The following is a 21,676-nucleotide window of genomic DNA, read 5'->3' on the forward strand; positions in this document are numbered from 1 at the left end:
CCCCTCAAGATTTCCCCCTCACTGTCCCCTCACGTTCCCTTCATGATTCCCTCAGGATCCCCTCCTCATGACCCCCTCATGATCCCCTCACTGTCCCCTCACGGTCCCTTCATGATCCCCTCAGGATCCCCTCCTCATGACCCCCTCATGATCCCCTCACTGTCCCCTCACGGTCCCTTCATGATCCCCTCAGGATCCCCTCCTCATGACCCCCTCATGATCCCCTCACGGTTCCCTCATGATCCCCTCACAGTTCCCCCTTACTGTCCCCTCACAATCCCCTCACTGTCCTCTCACTGCTCCCCCCTCATGATCCCCTCATGGTTCCCCCTTCCCGATCCCCTCACTGTCCCCTCATGCTCCCCTCAGGGTTCCCCCCTCATTTTCCCCTCACAGTCCCCTCACTGTCCCCTCACGATCCCCTCTCTGTCACCTCACTGTGCACTCACGATTTGCCCTTCATGCTCCCCTCGCTGTCCCCTCACGATCCCCTCATGGTTCCTCCCTCATTTTCCCCTCACATTCCCCTCACGATCCCTTCGCTGTCCCCCTCTCACGATCCCCTCACGATCCCCTCACGATACCCTCACTGTCCCCTGACATTCCCCACTGTCCCCTCCTCACGATCCCCTCACGGTTCCCTCCTCACTGTCCCCTCACGGTTCCCCCCTCAATATCCCCTCGCTGTCCCCTCACGATCCCGTCACGATTCCCCCTTCCCGGTCCCCTCACGGTTCCCCGTTCCCGGTCCCCTCATGTCCCCGTTCCCGGTCCCCTCCGCCGCCAGCACTCCCCGCACTCACCGGAGCGCCGCTGCCGCACCGTGTCCCCGCTCCCCGTCCCACCGGGAGCCGCGTGTCCCCGCTGCCCCCGTGTCCCGCTGTCCCCGTGTCCCCCTGTCCCCGTTCCGCCTTTCAGCACCCGGGACGGGGCCGGTACGAGGGGGTCTGGGGGGTGTCAGCGCCTCCTCCGCGCTCTCCGCGAACCCTCGCCCCGCTCGGGACCCGCCCGCCCCGCCGGGCCCCCCCCGGCACTCACCGGACCGGGCCCCCGGGGCCGCGCCCGCGGGGCTGCTCCCGCTCAACGCCGCCGCCGCCCCGCGCCCGCCCCGGGCCCGCGCCGCCGCCGCCGCGCCGGGGCCATGGCGCCCTGAAGAGAGGTCCCGGAGCTCCGCTCGCTCCCGGTTCTGCTCCCGGTCCCGGTCCCGGTCCCGGTCCCGCCGCCTGCGCCGCTCCGGCCGCTCCCCCGCCCCCCCTCCCGCCGGCGGGGCCTGACTACGTCACGCCGAGCGCGACCGGGCCGCCGTCGACATCTTGAGGGGGGGGGCGGCGGCGGCGAACGGGGCCCCGGCGGGGATGAGGGGCCCGGTGAGGAAGCGGGGCCCGGCGGGGAAGCGGGAGGAGCCGCCGCCGCCGCCGCCATGTTGGGGCCGCCCCCCGTCCCCGCGCCCGCCCCGCCGGAGCCGCCGCCGCCGCCCTCCGCCCCGCGCGCGGCGCGCCGCGATGACGTCATCGGGGAGCTCTGGCCGCCATCTTGAGAGTGGCGGGGGTTGTGTGGCCGGGACCTTCCGGGAGGGAGGGGGAGCGGCGCGGACATTGCGTCATCAGAGCGCGACGGCAGCGACGCGCCGCCATCTTGGGCGTGTGAGGGAAAGGTCGGGGATGGGGGAAGGAGGGGGGAGCGCTGTCCCCAAAGTGTCGCCAAAGTGTCCCTAAAGTGTCCCCAAGTGTCCCCTGAGGGACTGAGGGGAGCCCGGGCTCTGTCACTGTCCCCAATGTGTCCCTAAAGTATCCCCAAAGTGTCCCCAAAATGTCAGCAAAGTGTCCCTAAAGTGTCGCCTGAGGGACTGAGGGGAACCCGGGCTCTGTCAATGTCCCCAAAGTGTCCCCTGAGGGACTGAGGGGACCCCGGGCTCTGTCAGTGTCCCCAAAATGTTCCCAAAGTGTCCCCAAAGGGACCTCAGGCTCTGTCACTGTCCCCGAATTGTCCCCAAAGCGTCCCCTGAGGGAGTGAGGGGACCCCAGGCTCCGTCAGTGTCCCCAAAGTGTCCCCTGAGGGAGTGAGGGGGCTCTGGGCTCTGTCAGTGTCCCCAAAGGGTCCCTAAAAGGGTCCCCAGAGTGTCCCCAAAGGAACCAAGGGGGACTGAGGGGACCCCCCACCAGCAAAGGGCGTTTGGGGACATTGGGGACACATTGGTGACATCAAGGGGACACTGGAGAGCAAATGGGGACACTGGGGGGGGACACTGGGGCCACCACAGGAGGAGCCAAGGCCACCATGGGGCCACCAAGAGCCATGAGTGCCACCAAATGTCACCATGAGCCAACCAAGGGCCACCATGGGGCCACCAAATGGAGCCTGGGGCCACCAAATGCCACCATGAGGCCACCAAATGTCACCATGAGGCCACCAAGGCCCCTGAGGAGTCACCAAGGCCACCCCAGGGGCCACCAAAAGCCACCAAGGGCCACCCCAGGCGCCACCAAAGGGTCCAGGGGCTCCCTGGCCACGCCCTCTCCCTGAAGCCACGCCCACAAAGCGGCCGTTCAAATGGCCACGCCCAGCCAGGCCACGCCCATCCAGACCACGCCCACCAGGCGCGATGGGATTCGCCGGGAACTTCGGTGAGAGCGGGACCCCCAAAATCCCCTAAAACCTCCCCAAAACAGCCCCGAACCGCTCCTAAAAACCCCAATATTCCCCAAAAACCGCCCCGGGAACCCCAAAAATCCCTTAAATAGCCCAAAACCGCCCCGGGAAACCCCGAAATTCCCAAAAATTCCCTAAAATGCCCCAAAACCGCCCCGGGAACCCCAAAACCCCCGAAATTCCCTAAAATAGCCCAAAACCGCCCCGGGAAACCCCGAAATTCCCAAAAATTCCCTAAAATGCCCCAAAACCGCCCCGGGAAACCCCGAAACCCCCAAAATTCCCTAAAATAGCCCAAAACCGCCCCGGGAAACCCCGGAATTCCCAAAAATTCCCTAAAATGCCCCAAAACCGCGCCGGGAAACCCCGAAATTCCCTAAAATTCCCTAAAATGCCCCAAAACCGCCCCGGGAAACCCCAAAATCCCCAAAATTCTCTAAAATAGCCCAAAACCGCCCCGGGAAACCCCGAAAACCCCAAAATCCTCCCAAAAACGGCCCCGGGAACCCCAAAATCCCCAAAATTCCCTAAAATACCCCAAAACCGCCTCGGGAAACCCCGAAAACCCCAAAATCCTCCCAAAAACGGCCCCGGGAACCCCAAAATCCCCAAAATTCCCTAAAATCCCCCAAAAACCGCCCCGGGAACCCCCGAAAACGCCAAAATCCCGCCCAAACCCCCTAAAATCTCCCCCAGGTCCTCCTTAAAACCCCAAAATCCTCCCCAAAACCGCCCCGGGAGCCCCGGAAAACCCCAAACCCCCCCAAAAAAACCCCAAAATCGCCCCCAATCCCCCCAAAACAGCCCCGGCCAGCCCCAAACCCCCAGAAAACCCCAAAATACCCCAAAATTTCCTACAAAAAACCACCCCAAAATACCACAAAAACTCTTCCGGGACACCCCAAAACCCGCCGGAAACCCCCAAAATGCCCAAAATCCTTTTCAAACAGCCCAAAATCCCTTTAAGAAAACCCTAAATACCCCAAAAACCGCCCCGGGACCCCCAGAATCCCCAAAATCCCCCCCAAAACCTCCAAAAAGACCCCGAAAAATGCCACAGGACCCCCCAAAAAATCAAAAATTTACCCAAAATCTCCCCAAAAACTCCAAGAGTCCCATAAAAAACCCAAAAATCACCTAAAAAACCCAAAAATCACCGAGAAAACCCCAAACACCCCAAAATCTGCCCCGGGACCCTCACCCCAAAACCCATCCGGGACGGGACCACCCCAAAAAACCCCAAAATTCCCCGAAAAAAAGTTTAAAAATAAAAAAAAAAAAAAAATTAAAAATCTTCCCCAAAAAACCCCAAAAATCTCCCAAAAAACCCCAATAACTTCCAAAAACCTCAAAAATCTCCTAAAATCCCTCAAAAACCGCCCCGGGACGACCCAAAAAAACCCCAAAACTCCCCCCCAAAAAAACTTTAAAAAATAAAAAAAAAATCAAAAATTTCCCCCTCAAAAAACCCCCAAAAATCTCCCCCCAAAAAAACTCAAAATCTCCCAAAAAACCCCAAAAATCTCCTAAAATCCCCCCCAAAAAAAAACCCCAAAAAAGTTTAAAAAATAAAAAAAAAATCAAAAATCTCCCCCCAAAAAAACCCAAAAATCTCCCAAAAAACCCCAAAATCTCCCAGAAAAGCCCTAAAATCTCCCAAAATCCGCCCCGGGACCCCCCAGAACCCCCAAAATTTCTCCCAAAATCCCCCAAAAACCTCCCTGGGACCCCCCCCAAAAAAAACCCCAAAAATTCCCCGAAAAAAAAAGTTCAAAAAATCCCAAAAAAATCAAAAATCTCCCCCCCAAAAACCCTAAAATCTCCCAAAAAACCCAAAAATCTCCCAAAAAAACCCCAAATATCTCCTAAAATCCCCCAAAAACCTCCCCGAGATCCCCCCCAAAAAAACCCCAAAATTCCCCGAAAAAAAGTTTTAAAAATCCTAAAAAAATCAAAAACCTCCCCCCAAAAAACCCCAAAAATCTCCCAAAAAACCCCAAAAATCTCCTAAAATCCCCCCCCCAAAAAAACCCCAAAATTCCCCAAAAAAAACCTTTAAAAAATAAAAAAAAATCAAAAATCTCCCCCAAAAAAACCCCAAAATCTCCCCCAAAAACCCCAAAATCTCCCGGGGACCCCTCCCCCACCCTCGTGCCTCAGTTTCCCCAAATTTGGGGAAGGGTCCCCAAACTTCGCCCCCTCCCCCCTCCCCTTTCCGTGCCTCAGTTTCCCCCAAATTTTTTTTTTCTTTTTTCTTTTTTTGGGGGGGGGGGGTCCCCCAAAATCCCCTCCCCCACCCCCTCCTCGACCCCTCCCCCTCCCCCCCCCCGCGTTTGTTTCCCACGGTCGGAAGGGGAAGTGGGGGAGGGGCGGCTCCCAGTTGGAGGAACTGGGAGGGACTGGGGGGAGGGGGGGGGGAGGGGATTTTAGAAGGGGGGGGGGAGGGGTCCCCAAAATTTTGGGGGGGTGGGGGGAGGGGTCCTGACCCCGCTGCCCCTCCCCCACCCAGGTTTTGGGGGATTGGGGGGGAGGGGGGGGGGAGGGGGCGCCCCCAGCGCTCCCAGTTTGGAACTGGGAGGGGATTGGGGGGGGGGAGGGGGGGTTGTGACGTCACCCCGCCAAAATTTGGGGTTCTCAGAGCGGGAATGGAGGGGGGGGCGGGGCCGTGACGTCACAAACCCCAAATTTTTTAATTTTTTGTTTTGGAGGGGGGAGGGGCGCTCCCAGTTTGGCCCAGTTTGAACTGGGAGGGAACGGGGGGGGGGAGGGGGGGGGGGTCAGGGCTGCCCCTCCCCCACCCAAATTTCACCCTCCCCTCCCCCATTTCCGCCCCTCCCCCCCCCCCCAGGGTTTTTTTGGTTCGTCCTGGGCGCCCTCGGCCCCTCCCCCCCCGCGGAAGGTGAGAATTGGGGGGGGGTTGGGGTTTTTGGGGGGAAATTGGGGAAATTTGGGGTTTTGGGGGGGAAATTGGGGAAATTTGGGTTTTTTGGGGGGAAATTTGGGGGGGAATTGGGGAAATTTGGGGGTTTTGGGGGGGAAATTGGGGAAATTTGGGGGGAAATTGGGGAAATTTGGGGTTTTTTGGGGGGGAATTGGGGAAATTTGGGGGCAAATTGGGGAAATTTGGGGTTTTGGTGAGGAAATTTGGGGGTTTGGGGGGGAAATTGGGGAAATTTGGGGGGGAATTGGGGAAATTTGGAGGTTTTGGGGGGGAATTGGGGAAATTTGGGGGGAAATTGGGGAGAATTTGGGGTTTTTGGTGGGGAAATTTGGGGGTTTTGGGGGGGAATTGGGGAATTTTGGGGGGATTTGGGGTTTTTTTGGAGGGGAAATTGGGGAAATTTGGGGTGGAATTGGGGAAATTGGGTTTTTTTGGGGGGAATTTTGGGGATTTTGGGGGGGAAATTGGGGGGAAATTTGGGGGTTTCGGGGGGGAAATTGGGGAAATTTGGGGGGGAACTGGAGAAATTTGGGTTTTTGGGGGGGAATTTTGGGGTTTTTGGGGGGGAAATTTGGGGTTTTGGGGGGGAAATTTGGGTTTTTTGGGGGGAAATTTGGGGGTTTTGGGGGGGAAATTGGGGAAATTTGGGTTTTTGGGGGGGAATTTTGGGGTTTTTGGGGAGGAAATGGGGGGAAAATTTGGGGGTTTTGGGGGGAAATTGGGGAAATTTGGGGTTATTTGGGGGGAGGTTGGGGCTGATTTGGGTTTTTTGGGGATTTTGGGGCAGATTTTGGGCTTTTTGGGGGTTTTGGGGCAGATTTTGGGTTTTTTGTGGGGGTTTTGGGGCGGATTTTGGGGTTGGGGGGGTCTATTAAGGAATCTGGAGTGGTTTTGGGGCGGATTTTGGGTTTTTTGGGGGGTTTTGGGGTGGATTTTGGGGTTTTGGGGGGTTTTGGGGCAGATTTTGGGTATTTTGGGGGTTTTGGGGCGGATTTTGGATTTGGGGGGTCTATTAAGGAATCTGGGGTGGTTTTGGGGCGGATTTTGGGTGTTTTGGGGGGAAATTGAGGAAATCGGGGCAGTTTTGGTGTGGATTTTGGGTATTTTGGGGTGGTTTTGGGGCGGATTTTGGTTTTTTGGGGGGGTTTTGGTGCGGATTTGGGGTTTTTGGGGGGGCTATTAAGGAATCTGGGGGGGTTTTGGGTCGGATTTTGGGTTTTTTGGGGGGTTTTGGGGTCGATTTTGGGTGTTTTGGGGTGGTTTTGGGGCGGATTTTTGGTTTTTTGGCAGTTTTGGGGCGGATTTTGGGGTTTTTGGTGGGTTTGGGTCGGATTTTGGGGGTGGTTTTGGGGTGGATTTTGGGTCGGATTTTGGGGTGTTTTGGGGGGTTTTGGGTCGGATTTTGGGGGTGGTTTTGGGGTGGATTTTGGGCAGTTTTGGGGTGGATTTTGGGTTTTTTTGGGTCGGATTTTGGGTGTTTTGGGGGGGGGTTTGGGGCGGATTTTGGGTATTTTGGGCAGTTTTGGGGTGGATTTTGGGTATTTTGGGCAGTTTTGGGTCGGATTTTGAGTATTTTGGGCTCCCTGAGCCCCGCACCCCCAGGGCAGGGCCTGTGCCAGCGCCCCCTGAACGGGACCCACTGCGGGTGCCCCAAGGGCTTCGAGGGAACCCCCTGGGAGCGCAGCCAAACCTGGGAGCAGCGCTGCGAGGGTAACTGGGAATGAACTGGGCAAACTGGGAACACTGGGAGGGACTGGGAATGAACTGGGAATGGACTGGGAATGAACTGGGAACACTGGGAGGGACTGGGAATGAACTGGGAACCCCCTGGGAGCGCAGCCAAACCTGGGAGCGGCGCTGCGAGGGTAACTGGGAATGAACTGGGAATGGACTGGGAATGAACTGGGAACACTGGGAGGGACTGGGAATGAACTGGGAACCCCCTGGGAGCGCAGCCAAACCTGGGAACAGCGCTGCGAGGGTAACTGGGAATGGACTGGGAATGAACTGGGAACACTGGGAACACTGGGAGGGACTGGGAATGAACTGGGAATGAACTGGGAACACTGGGAGGGACTGGGAACCCCCTGGGAGCGCAGCCAGCCCTGGGAACGGCGCTGCGAGGGTAACTGGGAATGGACTGGGAATGGACTGGGAGGGACTGGGATGGACTGGGAATGAACTGGGAATGAACTGGGAACACTGGGAGCGCAGCCAGCCCTGGGAACAGCGCTGTGAGGGTAACTGGGAATGAACTGGGAATGGACTGGGAGGGACTGGGATGGACTGGGAATGAACTGGGAATGGACTGGGAGGGACTGGGATGGACTGGGAATGAACTGGGAACCCCCTGGGAGCGCAGCCAGCCCTGGGAACAGCGCTGCGAGGGTAACTGGGAATGGACTGGGAATGGACTGGGAATGAACTGGGAATGAACTGGGAATGAACTGGGAACACTGGGAGGGTAACTGGGAACACTGGGAACACTGGGAACACTGGGAATGAACTGGGAATGAACTGGGAGGGACTGGGAACCCCCTGGGAGCGCAGCCAGCCCTGGGAGCAGCGCTGCGAGGGTAACTGGGAATGAACTGGGCAAACTGGGAACACTGGGAGGGACTGGGAATGAACTGGGAATGAACTGGGAATGAACTGGGAATGAACTGGGAACACTGGGAGCGCAGCCAGCCCTGGGAGCAGCGCTGCGAGGGTAACTGGGAATGGACTGGGATGGACTGGGAATGAACTGGGAATGAACTGGGAACACTGGGAGGGACTGGGAGGGACTGGGAACACTGGGAACCCCCTGGGAGCGCAGCCAGCCCTGGGAACGGCGCTGTGAGGGTAACTGGGAATGAACTGGGAATGGACTGGGAATGAACTGGGAATGAACTGGGAATGAACTGGGAATGAACTGGGAACACTGGGAGGGACTGGGAACACTGGGAGGGACTGGGATGGACTGGGAACACTGGGAACCCCCTGGGAGCGCAGCCAGCCCTGGGAGCGGCGCTGCGAGGGTAACTGGGAACACTGGGAATGAACTGGGATGGACTGGGAGGGACTGGGAATGAACTGGGAATGAACTGGGAGGGACTGGGAACACTGGGAACACTGGGAATGAACTGGGAATGAACTGGGAGGGACTGGGAACACTGGGAATGGGCTGGGAACACTGGGAACACTGGGAGGGACTGGGAGGGACTGGGAATGGGCTGGGATGGACTGGGATGGACTGGGGGAGACTGGGAGCAGCGCTGCGAGGGTAACTGGGCAAACTGGGAATGGGCTGGGAGGGTAACTGGGCAAACTGGGAGGGACTGGGAGGGGACTGGGAGGGGACTGGGACATGAATTGGGAGCACAGGAAGGGAAACTGGGAGCACTGGGAGGGACTGAGGGGGGATTGGGGGGGAACTGGGAGCACTGGGAGGGACTGGGGGACACTGGGGGGGGTCAGGGCTGAATTCCAGGCTCCTCCCCCCTCCCCACAGATCAATTCTGGGAGGTCCCAAATTTTTGGGGGGTGATCCCAATTTTCGGGGGGGGGGATCCCAAATTTTCAGGGGGGGATCCCCAATTTTTGGGGTGGGATCCCCAATTTTCAGGGGGGGATCCCCAATTTTCAGGGGGGGATCCCAAATTTTAGGGGGGGGATCCCAAATTTTCAGGGGGGGGATCCCAAATTTTCACGGGGGGATCCCCAAATTTCAGGGGGGTGGATCCCCAATTTTCGGGGGTGGGGGGGTCCCCAATTGACCCCTCCCCTCCCCCCCCAGACATCAACGAGTGCCTGAGGGAGGGGCCCCCGCCCTGCCCCCCCTCCCAGAGCTGCCACAACACCGAGGGGGGGTTCAGGTGTGAGTGCAACCGCGGCTACCGGGCCGGGACCCCCCCCAAACAACGGGACACCCCCGAAAACGGCACCGGGACCCCCGAAAACGGCACCGGGACCCCAAAAAAACGGCACCGGGACCCCAAAAAACGGCACCGGGACCCCCGAAAATGGGGTAGAGACCCCTGAAAACGGCACCGGGACCCCCGAAAACGGCACCGGGACCCCCGAAAATGGCACCGGGACCCCCGAAAATGGGATTGGGACCCCCGAAAATGGGATTGGGACCCCCGAAAATGGCCCCATTTATTGTGAAGGTCAGAGACCCCTCCCCAAATTTCCTCTGAAATTTCCCCCGAAATCTGCCCCAAAACCTTCCCTGAACTCCTCCCAAAGAAATCCCAAAATCTTCTAAAAATCCCCCAAAATCTCTGCCAGGGACACCCCAAAGAAACCCCAAAAATTCTCCCTGAAATCCCTTCAGGGACACCCCAAAAAAGCCCCAAATCCCCCTAAAAATTCTCCCCAAAATCCCCCCCAGAACCTTCCCTTAATCCCTCCCAAAGAAATCCCAAAATCTTCCAAAAATCCCCCAAAATCTCTGCCAGGGACCCCCCAAAGAAACCCCAAAAATCTCCCTAAAATCCCCCAGAGACCTTCCCCAAAATCCCCCAAATCCCCCTGAAATCCCCCCCCAAAAAACCCCAAATCCCCCCTAAAATCCTGCCCCAAAAAAACCCAAATCCCCCCAAATTCATCCCTAAAATCCCCCCCAAAATCCCCCAAATTCCCCCTAAAATCCTGCCCCAAAAAAACCCAAATCCCCCCCAAAACCTTCCCTAAAGTCCCCCCCAAAAAACCCCAAATCCCCCCTAAAATCCTGCCCCAAAAACCCCAAATCCCCCCAAAAAACCCCAAATCCCCCCTAAACCCCTTCCCCAAAAAAACCCAAAATTCCCCCAAATTCATCCCTAAAATCCCCCCCAAAAACCCCAAATCCCCCCTAAACCCCTGCCCCAAAAAACCCAAAATTCCCCCAAATTCATCTGTAAAATCCCCCCCAAAAAAACCCAAATCCTCCCTAAACTCCTGCCCCAAAATGCCCCAAAATTCCCCCAAATTCATCCCTAAAATCCCCCCCAGAAAACCCCAAATTCCCCCTAAAATCCTGCCCCAAGAAACCCAAAATTCCCCCAAATTCATCCCTAAAATCCCCCCAAAAACCCCAAATTCGGGAGTTTCTCCCCCATTTTTGGGGATTTCTCCTCGTTTTTGGGGTCTTCTTCCCCAATTTTTGGGATTTCTCCTCGTTTTTGGGGGATTCTCCCCATTTTTGGGGTTTCTCCCCATTTTTGGGGGGTTCTCCCCATTTTTAGGGGGTTTCTCCCCATCTTTGGGGGTCTCTCCAATTTTTGGGATTTCTCCCCCATTTTTGGGGGGTTTCTCCCCAATTTCAGGGGTTTCTCTCCATTTTTTGGGATTCTTCCCCATTTCTGGGGGATTCTCCTCATTTTTGGGGTCTTTTTCCCCATTTTTGAGGGATTCTCCTCATTTTTGGGGTCTTCTTCCCCCATTTTTGGGGATTTCTCCTCGTTTTTGGGGTCTTCTTCCCCAATTTTTGGGATTTCTCCTCGTTTTTGGGGGATTCTCCCCATTTTTGGGGTTTCTCCCCATTTTTGGGGGCTTCTCCCCATTTTTGGGGCGTTTCTCCCCATTTTTGGCGATTTCTCCCCATTTTTGGCAGTGTCCCCAATTTTTTGGGACGTCCTCCCCCATTTTTGGGGGTTTCTCCCCATTTTTGAGGCATTTCTCCCCATTTTTTGGGTCTCCCCCATTTCTGGGGCGTTTCTCCCCATTTTTGGGGTTTTCTCCCCATTTTAGGGGCGTTTCTCCCCATTTTTGGGGGTTTTCTCCCCCATTTTTGGGGCGTTTCTCCCCAATTTGGGCCCCCCCTGACCCCTCCCCTCCCCTCCCCCCCCAGATGTGGACGAATGCGCCGAGGTGGGGGAGGGGCTGTGCGGGGGGGGCTCCGTTTGCCTCAACACCCCCGGGGGCTTCGAGTGCCACTGCCCCCCCCCCGGCCGGGGACCCCCGGGGCCGGACGGGTGCCCAGGTGAGACCCCTCCCCAAATTAACCCAAATTACCCCAAAATACCCACGAAAATCCCACAAAAATTGACCCAAATTTGGCCCCCAAAATCCCAAAATTCAGCCCCAAACTGAATTGGGGGTGCCCAGGTGAGACCCCTCCCCAAATTAACCCAAATTACCCCAAAATCCCCACGAAAATCCCACAAAAATCCCCCAAAAAATTCCCCCAAAAATCCCCAAAATTGACCCAAATTCGGCCCCAAAATCCCCACGAAAATCCCCCAAAAACTGACCCAAATTCGGCCCCAAAATCCCAAAATCCAGCCCCAAAATCCCCACAAAAATCCCCCAAAAATCCCCCAAAAATCCCCCCAAAAATTGACCCAAATTCGGCCCCAAAATCCCCACAAAAATCCCCCCAAAATTGACCCAAATTAACCCAAAATCCCCACGAAAATCCCCCAAAAATCCCAAAAATTGACCCAAATTTGGCCCCAAAATTGACCCAAATTCGGCCCCAAAATCCCCAAAAAAATCCCCCAGAAATCCCCAAAATTGACCCAAATTCGGCCCCAAAATCCCAAAATTCAGCCCCAAACTGAATTGGGGGTGCCCAGGTGAGACCCCTCCCCAAATTACCCCAAAATCCCCACAAAAATCCCCAAAATTTTCCCCCAATTCCTCATTTTTTGGGGCGGGGCATGAGTTTGCCACGCCCTCTTTGTGACCACGCCCTCTCTGACCACGCCCCCGCCCCTCCCCCAGCGGTGCCGGTGCCCCCCGAAATCTGCCCCGAGGAGGAGGAGGTGAGGGGGACCCCGAAATTGGGGAGGGGACCCCAAAAATTGGGGAGGGAACCCAAAATTGGGATGGGGACCCCGAAATTGGGGAGAAAACCCCAAAATTGGGGAGGGGGAGCCCGAAATTGGGGAGAGGGATCCCAAAATTGGGGAGGGGGGACCCGAAATTGGGGAAGGGACCCCGAAATTGGGGTGGGGGACCCGAAATTGGGGGGGAGACCCAAAATTGGGGACCGGGACCCCAAAATTTGGGACCCCAAAATTGAGGAGGGGGGAGCCCAAATTGGGGTGGGTGACCCCAAAATTGGGGAGGGGGGACCCCAAAAATTGGGGAGGGAACCCCGAAATTGGGGAGGGGACCCCAAAATTGCAGACGGGGGACCCAGAATTGGGGAGGGGGAGCCCGAAATTGGGGAGAAAACCCCAAAATTGGGGACCGGGACCCCCAAATCTGGGACCCCAAAATTGAGGAGGGGGGGAGCAGAAATTGGGGAGGGGACCCCAAAATGGGGGAGGGGGGAGCAGAAATTGGGGAGGGGACCCCAAAATTGGAGAGAAAACCCCAAAATTGGGGGATCCTGAAATTTGGGACCCCGAAATTGGGGTGGGGGACCCCAAAATTTGGGGAGGGGGCGGTTCCTATATTTTGGTGGAGGCTCCAAATTCGGGTGGAAACCCCAAAATTTGGGGACCCCCCTGAGCCCCCCCCCCCACCCAAATTTGGGGCATGGTGAGAGTGGGGGGGGAACCCCAAATTTTGGAGGGGGTCCCAAATTGAGGGGGGGGGGGTCACCCCCAAATTTTGGGGAGGGTCCCCAAATTCTTGGGGGGCCCTTAGGGGGATTTCCCCCAAATTTTGGGGGTCCCCAAACAAAATCCCCCAAATTTTGGGGGTCCCCAAAGATTTTAGGGGTCCCCAAATTTTTTGGGGGGGGTTGGGGATTTGGGGGGGGGGGTCCCGGGATTTTGGGGGGTCCCTCTGAGCCCTCCCCCCCCCCCAGGGCTGTGATTTGGGGGAGACCCTGGCCCGGATTGCGGAGGAGCTGAGGGGGGGGCGAGACCCCCGGAGCCTCCTGCAGGTTTGGGGGGTCCTGGGGGGATTTTGGGGAGATTTGGGGGGTCCTGAGGGGATTTTGGGGGGTCCTGGGTGGATTTGGGGGGTCCTGAGGGGATTTTGGGGGGTCCTGGGGGGATTTTGGGGGGATTTGGGGGGTCCTGAGGGGATTTTGGGGAGATTTGGGGGGATTTTGGGGGGATTTGGGGAGATTCTGGGGGGGTCCAGGGGGGAATTTGGGGGGGATTTGGGGAAATTTGGGGGGATTTGGGGGGCATTTGGGGAAATTTGGGAGGTCCTGGGTGGGTTTGATGGGGATTTTGGGGGTCCTGGAGGGATTTTGGGGGGATTTGAGGAAATTTGGGGGGATTTTGGGGGGGTCCTGGGGGGATTTTGGGGGGATTTGGGGAAATTTGGGGGGGCCCGGGGGGATTTTGAGGGGTCTTGGGTGGGTCCTGGGGGGATTTTGGGGGGATTTGGGGAAATTTGGGGGGATTTTGGGGGGTCCTGGGGGGATTTGGGGGGTCCTGAGGGGATTTTGGGGAGATTTGGGGGGTCCTGGGTGGATTTTGGGGGGGTCCTGAGAGGGGTCTTGGGGGGATTTTGGAGGCTCTTGGGGTAATTTGGGGGGTCTTGGGGGGTCCTGAGGGGATTTGGGGGGGGTCCTGGGGGTATTTTGTGGGGGGCCAGGGGGATTTTGGGGGTCCTGGGGGGGTTTTGGGGGGGTCCTGGGCGGTTTAGGGGCAATTTTGGGGGGTCCTGGATGGGTTTGAGGGGGATTTTGGGGGATTTTGGTGGGTCCTGAGGGGGGGTTGGGGGATTTTGGGGGGATTTTGGGGGGTCCTGGGGATTGGGGGGGGTCTTGGGGGGATTTGGGGGGTCCTGAGGGGATTTTGGGGGGTCCTGGGGAGTTTTGTGGGATTTTGGGGGGATTTTTGTGGGGATTTGGGGGGGTCTTGGGTGGGGTTTAGGGGCAATTTTGGGGGTCCTGGGGGGATTTTGGGGGGATTTTGCGGGGTCCTGGGGGGATTTGGGAGGATTTTAGGGGGTCCTGGAGGAGTTTTGGGGGGTCCTGGGGCATTTGGGGGGCCCTGAAGGCAATTTGGGGGGGGTCCCTGGATATTTTGGGGATATTTTTGGGATATTTTGGGGTATTTTGGGGCAGGTTTTTTTGGGGTTTTTTGATGATATTTTGGGTTATTTTGGGGCAGTTTTTGGGGTTATTTTTGGGTATTTCGGTGTCTCTGATTTCGGGGTCCCCCCCCCTCCCCCCAGGAGCTGCTGTCGGTGCTGGGGGGGGCCCTGGGGGGGTCCCGGGGTATTTTTGGGGTATTTTGATGATATTTTGGAGCAGTTTTTTGGGGTATTTTGGAGATATTTTGGGTTATTTTTGGGGCAGTTTTTGGGGATATTTTGGGTTATTTTGGGGCAGTTTTTGGGGTTATTTTTGGCTATTTGGGTGTCTCTGATTTCGGGGTCCCCCCCAGGAGCTGCTGTCGGTGCTGGGGGGGGCCCTGGGGGGTCCCTGGTTATTTTTGGGATATTTTGGGGCAGTTTTTGGGGATATTTTGGGGCAGTTTTTGGGGTTATTTTCAGGATATTTTGGGGATATTTTGGGGCAGTTTTTGGGGATATTTTGGGGATATTTTGGGGCAGTTTTTGGGGTTATTTTGATGATATTTTGGGGATATTTTGGGACGTTTTGGGGCTATTTTTGGCTATTTGGGTGTCTCTGATTTCGGGGTGCCCCCCCCCTCCCCAGGAGCTGCTGTCGGTGCTGGGGGGGGCCCTGGGGGGGTCCCTGGGTATTTTTGGGATATTTTGGGGCAGTTTTGGGATATTTTGGGTTATTTTGGAGCAGTTTTTTGGGGTATTTTGGGGATATTTTGGGGCAGTTTTTGGGGTTATTTTTGGCTGTTTCGGTGTCTCTGATTTCGGGGTCCCCCCCCTCCCCCCAGGAGCTGCTGTCGGTGCTGGGGGGGGCCCTGGGGGGGTCCCTGGCCGCTGCCCCTCCCCCCCAGCGGCTCCGCCGGCTCTCGGCGCTGCTGGAGGCGGGGGAGGGGCTGGCCCGGGGCGCGGGGACGCGGCTGCCACAAGGGGGCGTCACCAACGTCACCATGGAGAGCGCAGGTAAGGGCTGGGACACACCTGTGTGTCACCAATGTCACCAATGTCACACCTGTGTGTCACCTGTGTGTCACCTGTGTGTCACCTGTGTCACCAATGTCACACCTGTGTATCACCTGTGTGTCACCCTAAACCTCCCTGCCGCAAGGGGGCGTCACCAACGTCACCATGGAGACCGCAGGTAACTCACCTGTGTCACCTGTGTGTCACCTGTGTCACCTGTGTGTCACCTGTGTGTCACCTGTGTGTCACCTGTGTGTCACCTGTGTCACCTGTGTGTCACCATAAACGTCCCTGCTGCAAGGGGGCGTCACCAATGTCACCATGGAGACCGCAGGTAACTCACCTGTGTCACCTGTGTGTCACCAATGTCACCTGTGTGTCACCTGTGTGTCACCTGTGTCACCAATGTCACACCTGTGTATCACCTGTGTGTCACCCTAAACCTCCCTGCCACAAGGGGGCGTCACCAACGTCACCATGGAGAGCGCAGGTAACTCACCTGTGTCACCTGTGTGTCACCTGTGTCACCTGTGTGTCACCTGTGTGTCACCTGTGTGTCACCAATGTCACCTGTGTGTCACCTGTGTGTCACCTGTGTCACCTGTGTGTCACCTGTGTGTCACCTGTGTCACCATAAACCTCCCTGCCGCATGGGGGCGTCACCAACGTCACCATAGACAGGGCAGGTAACTCACCTGTGTCACCTGTACCACCTCCTGTCACCCGCAAACCCTCGCCTGTGTCACCTGTCACCTGTGTGTCACCACCTGTGTCACCTGTGTCACCTGTCACCTCGCCTGTCCCCTCCTGTGTCCCCTCCTGTCCCCCCCTCCTGTCCCCAACCCCTGGTGCCACCCTTCCCTCCCCCTTTGCCGCTTCCTGTCCCCTCCCTGTCACTTCCGGCCACTTCCTGTCCCCTCCCTGCCACCCCCCTTGGGTCCCCTCCCTGCCACCGTTTGTCACCTCTGTCATCCCTGCCACCCCTTGGGTCCCCTCCCTGCCGCCCTTGTGCCACCCTTTGTGTCACCCCCTGTGTCACCCCCTGTCCCCTCTGTGCCATCCCAGCGCTGTTGTTGTCCCCTCCCTGTCACCCTTTGTGTCACCTGTGTCACCCCCTGTCCCCTCCCCGTGTCCCCATCCCGGGTGTGGCACTGGCCCCGTTGTCCCCAGGGGTGGCCCTGTCACCGTCCCTGTCCCTGTCCCTGAAGGTGGCACAGGGAGGTGACACTGACCCTGTCCCTGTCCCCAACCCTGAGGGTGGCAGCATCCCCATCCTGTCCCTGATGCCAGGGGTGACACAGGGGGTGGCACAGGGAGGTGACACAGGGGGTGTCACACAGGTGTCACACAGGTGTCACACAGGTGGCACACAGGGGGTGTCACACAGGTGTCACAGATGTCACACAGGTGTCACACAGGTGTCACAGATGTCACACAGGTGTCACACAGGTGGTGTCACACAGGTGTCACACAGGGGGTGGGTGTCACACAGGTGTCACACAGGGGGTGTCACACAGGGGGTGACGCTGTCCCTTTGTGTCCCCAGCTCTGTCCCTGGCCGTGTCCCGGGGTGGCACACAGGTCACACAGGGGGTGTCACAGGTGTCACAGGTGTCACACAGGTGTCACACAGGTGTCACACAGGTGTCACAGGTGTCACACAGGTGTCACACAGGTGTCACACAGGGGGTGTCACACAGGTGTCACAGGTGTCACACAGGTGTCACACAGGTGTCACACAGGGGGTGTCACACAGGTGTCACACAGGTGTCACACAGGGGGTGACGCTGTCCCTTTGTGTCCCCAGCTCTGTCCCTGGCCGTGTCCCGGGGTGGCACACAGGGGGGTGTCACACAGGGGGTGGCTGTCACACAGGTGTCACACAGGTGTCACACAGGTGTCACACAGGTGTCACAGGTGTCACACAGGTGTCACACAGGTGTCACACAGGGGGTGTCACACAGGTGTCACACAGGTGTCACACAGATGTCACACAGGTGTCACACCGGGGGTGTCACACCGGGGGTGTCACACAGGTGGTGACGCTGTCCCTTTGTGTCCCCAGCTCTGTCCCTGGCCGTGTCCCGGGGTGCCCCCCCCGGCCCTGTCACCCTGGGGGTCCCTGGGGTGACGCTCGAGGTCCCCCCCGAGGTGGCCCTGGACGAGGAGAGCGGTACGGGGGGGGAGGGGACACTGGGGGGACACTGGGGACACTGGGGGGGTCTGGGGACACTGGGGACACTGGGGACAATGGGGGGACACTGGGGACATTGGGGACACTGGGGGGACACTGGGGGGGTCTGGGGACATTGAGGGGGCATTGGGGACACTGGGGGGACATTGGGGACAGTGGGGGGATCTGGGGACATTGGGGGGACATTGGGGAATTTGGGTCATTTTGGGGCCATTCCGGGGGATTTTGGGCTCATTTTGAGGGGGATTTTGGGGTCATTTCAGGAGGTTTTTGGGTTATTTTAGGGGGGATTTTGGGGTCATTTCAGGCAATTTTGGGTTATTTTATGTCCATTTCCCCCCCCCCAGGCCTGTCCCTGGTGGGGCTGCTGACCCTGGGGGGGATTTTTGGGGTAATTTCAGGAGATTTTGGGCTCATTTTGAGGGGGATTTTAGGGTAATTTTGGGGGCATTCCAGGGGATTTTGGGCTCATTTTGAGGGGGTTTTTGGGGTAATTTCAGGAGGTTTTTGGGGTCATTTCAGGGAGTTTTTGGGGTAATTTTGGGTAATTTTGGGTTATTTCATGTCCATTTCCCCCCCCTAGGGCTGTCCCTGGTGGGGCTGCTGACCCTGGGGGGTTTTTGGGGTAATTTCAGGGGGTTTTTGGGGTAATTTTGGGATAATTTCATGTCCTTTTCCCCCCTTAGGCCTGTCCCTGGTGGGGCTCCTGACCCTGGGGGGGGTTTGGGGTAATTTTGGGTAATTTTGGGGTCATTTCAGGCAATTTTGGGTTATTTCATGTCCTTTCCCCCCTTAGGCCTGTCCCTGGTGGGGCTCCTGACCCTGGGGGGTTTTTTGGGGTAATTTCAGGGGGATTTTGGGGTCATTTCAGGGGGGGGTTTGGGGTCATTTCAGGGTTTTTTTTGGGGTCATTTCAGGGGTTTTTTGGGGTAATTTTGGGATAATTTCATGTCCTTTTCCCCCCCCAGGCCTGTCCCTGGTGGGGCTGCTGATCCTGGGGGGTTTTTTGGGGTAATTTCAGGGGGATTTTGGGGTCATTTCAGGTAATTTTGGGTTATTTCATGTCCATTTCCCCCCTAGGCCTGTCCCTGGTGGGGCTGCTGACCCTGGGGGGGAGTTTGGGGTCATTTCAGGGGGATTTTGGGGTCATTTCAGGGGTTTTTTGGGGTAATTTCAGGGGGTTTTTGGGGTCATTTCAGGGGGTTTTTGGGGTCATTTCAGGCAATTTTGGGTTATTTCATGTCCATTTCCCCCCCTTAGGGCTGTCCCTGGTGGGGCTCCTGACCCTGGCGGGGATTTTGGGGTAGTTTCAGGGGGTTTTTGGGGTAATTTTTGGGTTATTTCATGTCCATTTTCCCCCCTTAGGGCTGTCCCTGGTGGGGCTCCTGACCCTGGCGGGGCTCCCCGGGGCCCTCTCGGGGGCTCCCCCCGTGCTCTGGGGGGGTTGGGCGCGGGCCCTGCCCCGCCCCCCCCGCCGGGGCCGCCCCTTCCCCGCGTTCCGGGTCCTGTCCCCGGTGGGCGCCGCTTTCGTGGCCCGCGCGTCCCCGAGGCCGCCCCGGGACGGCCCCGCGGCCACGCTGCGGTTCCGGCACCCGGCGCCGGTCAGTGCGGGCCGGAAACAACCGCGGGACGGGACCGGGGGAAATGCGCAAAAAATGGGGGGAAATGAGAAATATTGGGGGGGAATGAGAAATATTGGGGGGGAAAGCACAAAAAAATTGGGGGGAAAGCACAAAAAAATTGGGGGGAAAATGAGAAAAATTGGGGGGGGAAATCACAAAAATTGGGGAGGGGAAGCACAAAAAAATTGGGGGGGAAATGAGAAATATTGGGGGGAAATGAGAAATATTGGGGGGGAAATGAGAAATAATGGGGGGGGGAAATAATGAAAAAATTGGGGGGAAAATAAGAAAAATTGGGGGGGAAATGAGAAATATTGGGGGGGGGAAATGAGAAATATTGGGGGGGGAAATGAGAAATAATGGGGGGGAAAGCACAGAAAATGGGGGAAAAGAATAAAAAATGGGGGGAAATCAGAAAAATGGGGGGGAAAGCACAAAAATTGGGGGAGGGAAGCACAAAAAATGGGAGGGAAATAATAAAAATTGGGGGGAGGGAAATCATAAAAAATGGGAGGGGGAAGGACAAAAAATGGGGGGAAAGCACAAAAATTGGGGGGAAAATGAGAAAAATTGGGGGGGGGGAAATCATAAAAATTGGGGAGGGGAAGCACAAAAAAAATTGGGGGGGGAAGGACAAAAAAATTGGGGGGGAAATGAGAAAAATTGGGGGGGAATCACAAAAAATGGGGGTGGGAAAGGACAAAAATTGGGGGAGAAATAAGAAAAATTGGGGGGGGGGAAGCACAAAAATGGGGGGGGAAGCACAAAAAAATTGGGGGGGAAATGAGAAATATTGGGGGGAAATGAGAAATAATGGGGGGGAAATGAGAAATATTGGGGGGAAATGAGAAATATTGGGGGGAAATGAGAAGTATTGGGGGGGGAAGTGAGAAATATTGGGGGGAAATGAGAAAAATTGGGGGGGAAGTGAGAAATATTGGGGGGAAATTAGAAAAATTGGGGGGAAGTGAGAAATAATGGGGGGGGAAAGAGAAATAATGGGGGGGGAAATAATGAAAAAATTGGGGGGGAAATGAGAAATATTGGGGGGGAAATGAGAAATATTGGGGGAAATTAGAAATATTGGGGGGGGAATGAGAAATAATGGGGGGAAATGAGAAATATTGGGGGGAAATGAGAAATAATGGGGGGAAATGAGAAATATTGGGGGGAAATGAGAAATATTGGGGGGGAAAGCACAAAAAATGGGGGGGAAATGAGAAATATTGGGAGGGAATGAGAAATATTGGGGGGGGAAAATGAGAAATAATGGGGGGAAAATGAGAAATATTGGGGGGAAATGAGAAATATTGGGGGGAAAGCACAAAAAAATTGGGGGGAAAGCACTAAAAAATGGGGGGGGGAATCGCAAAAAAATTGGGGTGGAAATGAGAAAAATTGGGGGGGGGGAAATCGCAAAAATTGGGGGGAAATCAGAAAAAATGGGGGGGAAAGCACAAAAAATGGGGGGAAAATCATAAAAATGGGGGGGAGGGAAATAATAAAAAATGGGGGGGAAGCACAAAAAATGGGGGGGAAATCACAAAAAATGGGGGGGAAAAGAATAAAAAATGGGGGGGGGAAGCACTAAAATTGGGGGGGGGGGGAAGGACAAAAATTGGGGGGAAAATCATAAAAATTTGGGGGAGAAATCGCAAAAAAATTGGGGGGGAAATGAGAAAAACTGGGAGGGAAATTACAAAAATTGGGGGGAAATCAGAAAAAAATGGGGGCAGAAAATCACAAAAAAAATGGGGCAGAAAATCACAAAAAAATGGGGGGGGGAAGGAAAAAAAATCACAAAAAATGGGGGGAAAAAGTCACAAAAAATGTGGGGAAATCCCAGGAAATGGGGTGGAGGGGGCTGAAAATGAATGGGGGGGGAAATCCCAAAATTGTTGTGGGGGGGACCCCAATTGGGACCCCAGCGAGGGCAGAGGGGACCCCTAAAACAGGGACAGGGGGAAATTGAGGACCCCAAAAAGGGGCTGGGGACCCCCCCCTGACCCCCATTTTTTGTGGTCCAGGACCCCCAAATTGGGGGGGGACGATCGTCTGCGCCTTCTGGAACCCCCGGGCGGGGCGCTGGGACACGGGGGGGTGCCGGGGTGGTGCCCCCCAAAAACGGGACCCCCCCCCCACGGGGAGCCCCCCGGGCACCGTCTGCGCCTGCGACCACCTGACGAGCTTCGCTGTGCTGCTGGCCTTCAACGAGATCCAGGTGCCCCAAAATCCCTGAAACCGCCCCAAAAACACCCCTAAAACAGCCCCAAAATAGCCTGAAAATAACCCCAAAATTGTCATTGAAATAACACCAAAAATACCCCAAAAATACCCCTAAAATGCCCAAAATCACCTGAG

The 21,676-nt window shown here is 56.4% G+C and overlaps 2 protein-coding genes across 2 annotated transcripts in view; one reads left to right on the forward strand and one right to left on the reverse strand.

The window, feature by feature from the left end:
* Window positions 1-1,433, reverse strand: part of WIZ (WIZ zinc finger) — a 49,715-nt gene extending 48,282 nt beyond the window's left edge. The window contains 2 exon segments of the mRNA XM_071419712.1: window positions 1,039-1,253; window positions 1,255-1,433. Coding sequence (XP_071275813.1) covers window positions 1,039-1,253; window positions 1,255-1,422 — 383 coding nt within the window. The 5' untranslated portion in view covers window positions 1,423-1,433.
* Window positions 1,434-2,602: 1,169 nt separating this feature from the next.
* Window positions 2,603-21,554, forward strand: LOC139586390 (adhesion G protein-coupled receptor E5-like). Its single transcript, XM_071419715.1, has 11 exons — window positions 2,603-2,624; window positions 5,498-5,548; window positions 7,193-7,300; window positions 9,388-9,741; window positions 11,406-11,537; window positions 12,281-12,321; window positions 13,317-13,394; window positions 15,328-15,499; window positions 17,565-17,672; window positions 19,059-19,400; window positions 21,343-21,554. The coding sequence occupies exons 1-11, from the start codon at window positions 2,603-2,605 to the stop codon at window positions 21,552-21,554; spliced, it is 1,620 nt and encodes a 539-aa protein (XP_071275816.1).
* The last annotated feature ends 122 nt before the right edge of the window (window positions 21,555-21,676 follow it).

The sequence above is a fragment of the Agelaius tricolor genome, unplaced genomic scaffold (assembly GCF_023055355.1).
Source record: "Agelaius tricolor isolate 1412-34295 unplaced genomic scaffold, bAgeTri1.0.p SCAF_116, whole genome shotgun sequence".
In the NCBI taxonomy this organism is placed as follows: Eukaryota; Metazoa; Chordata; class Aves; order Passeriformes; family Icteridae; genus Agelaius; species Agelaius tricolor.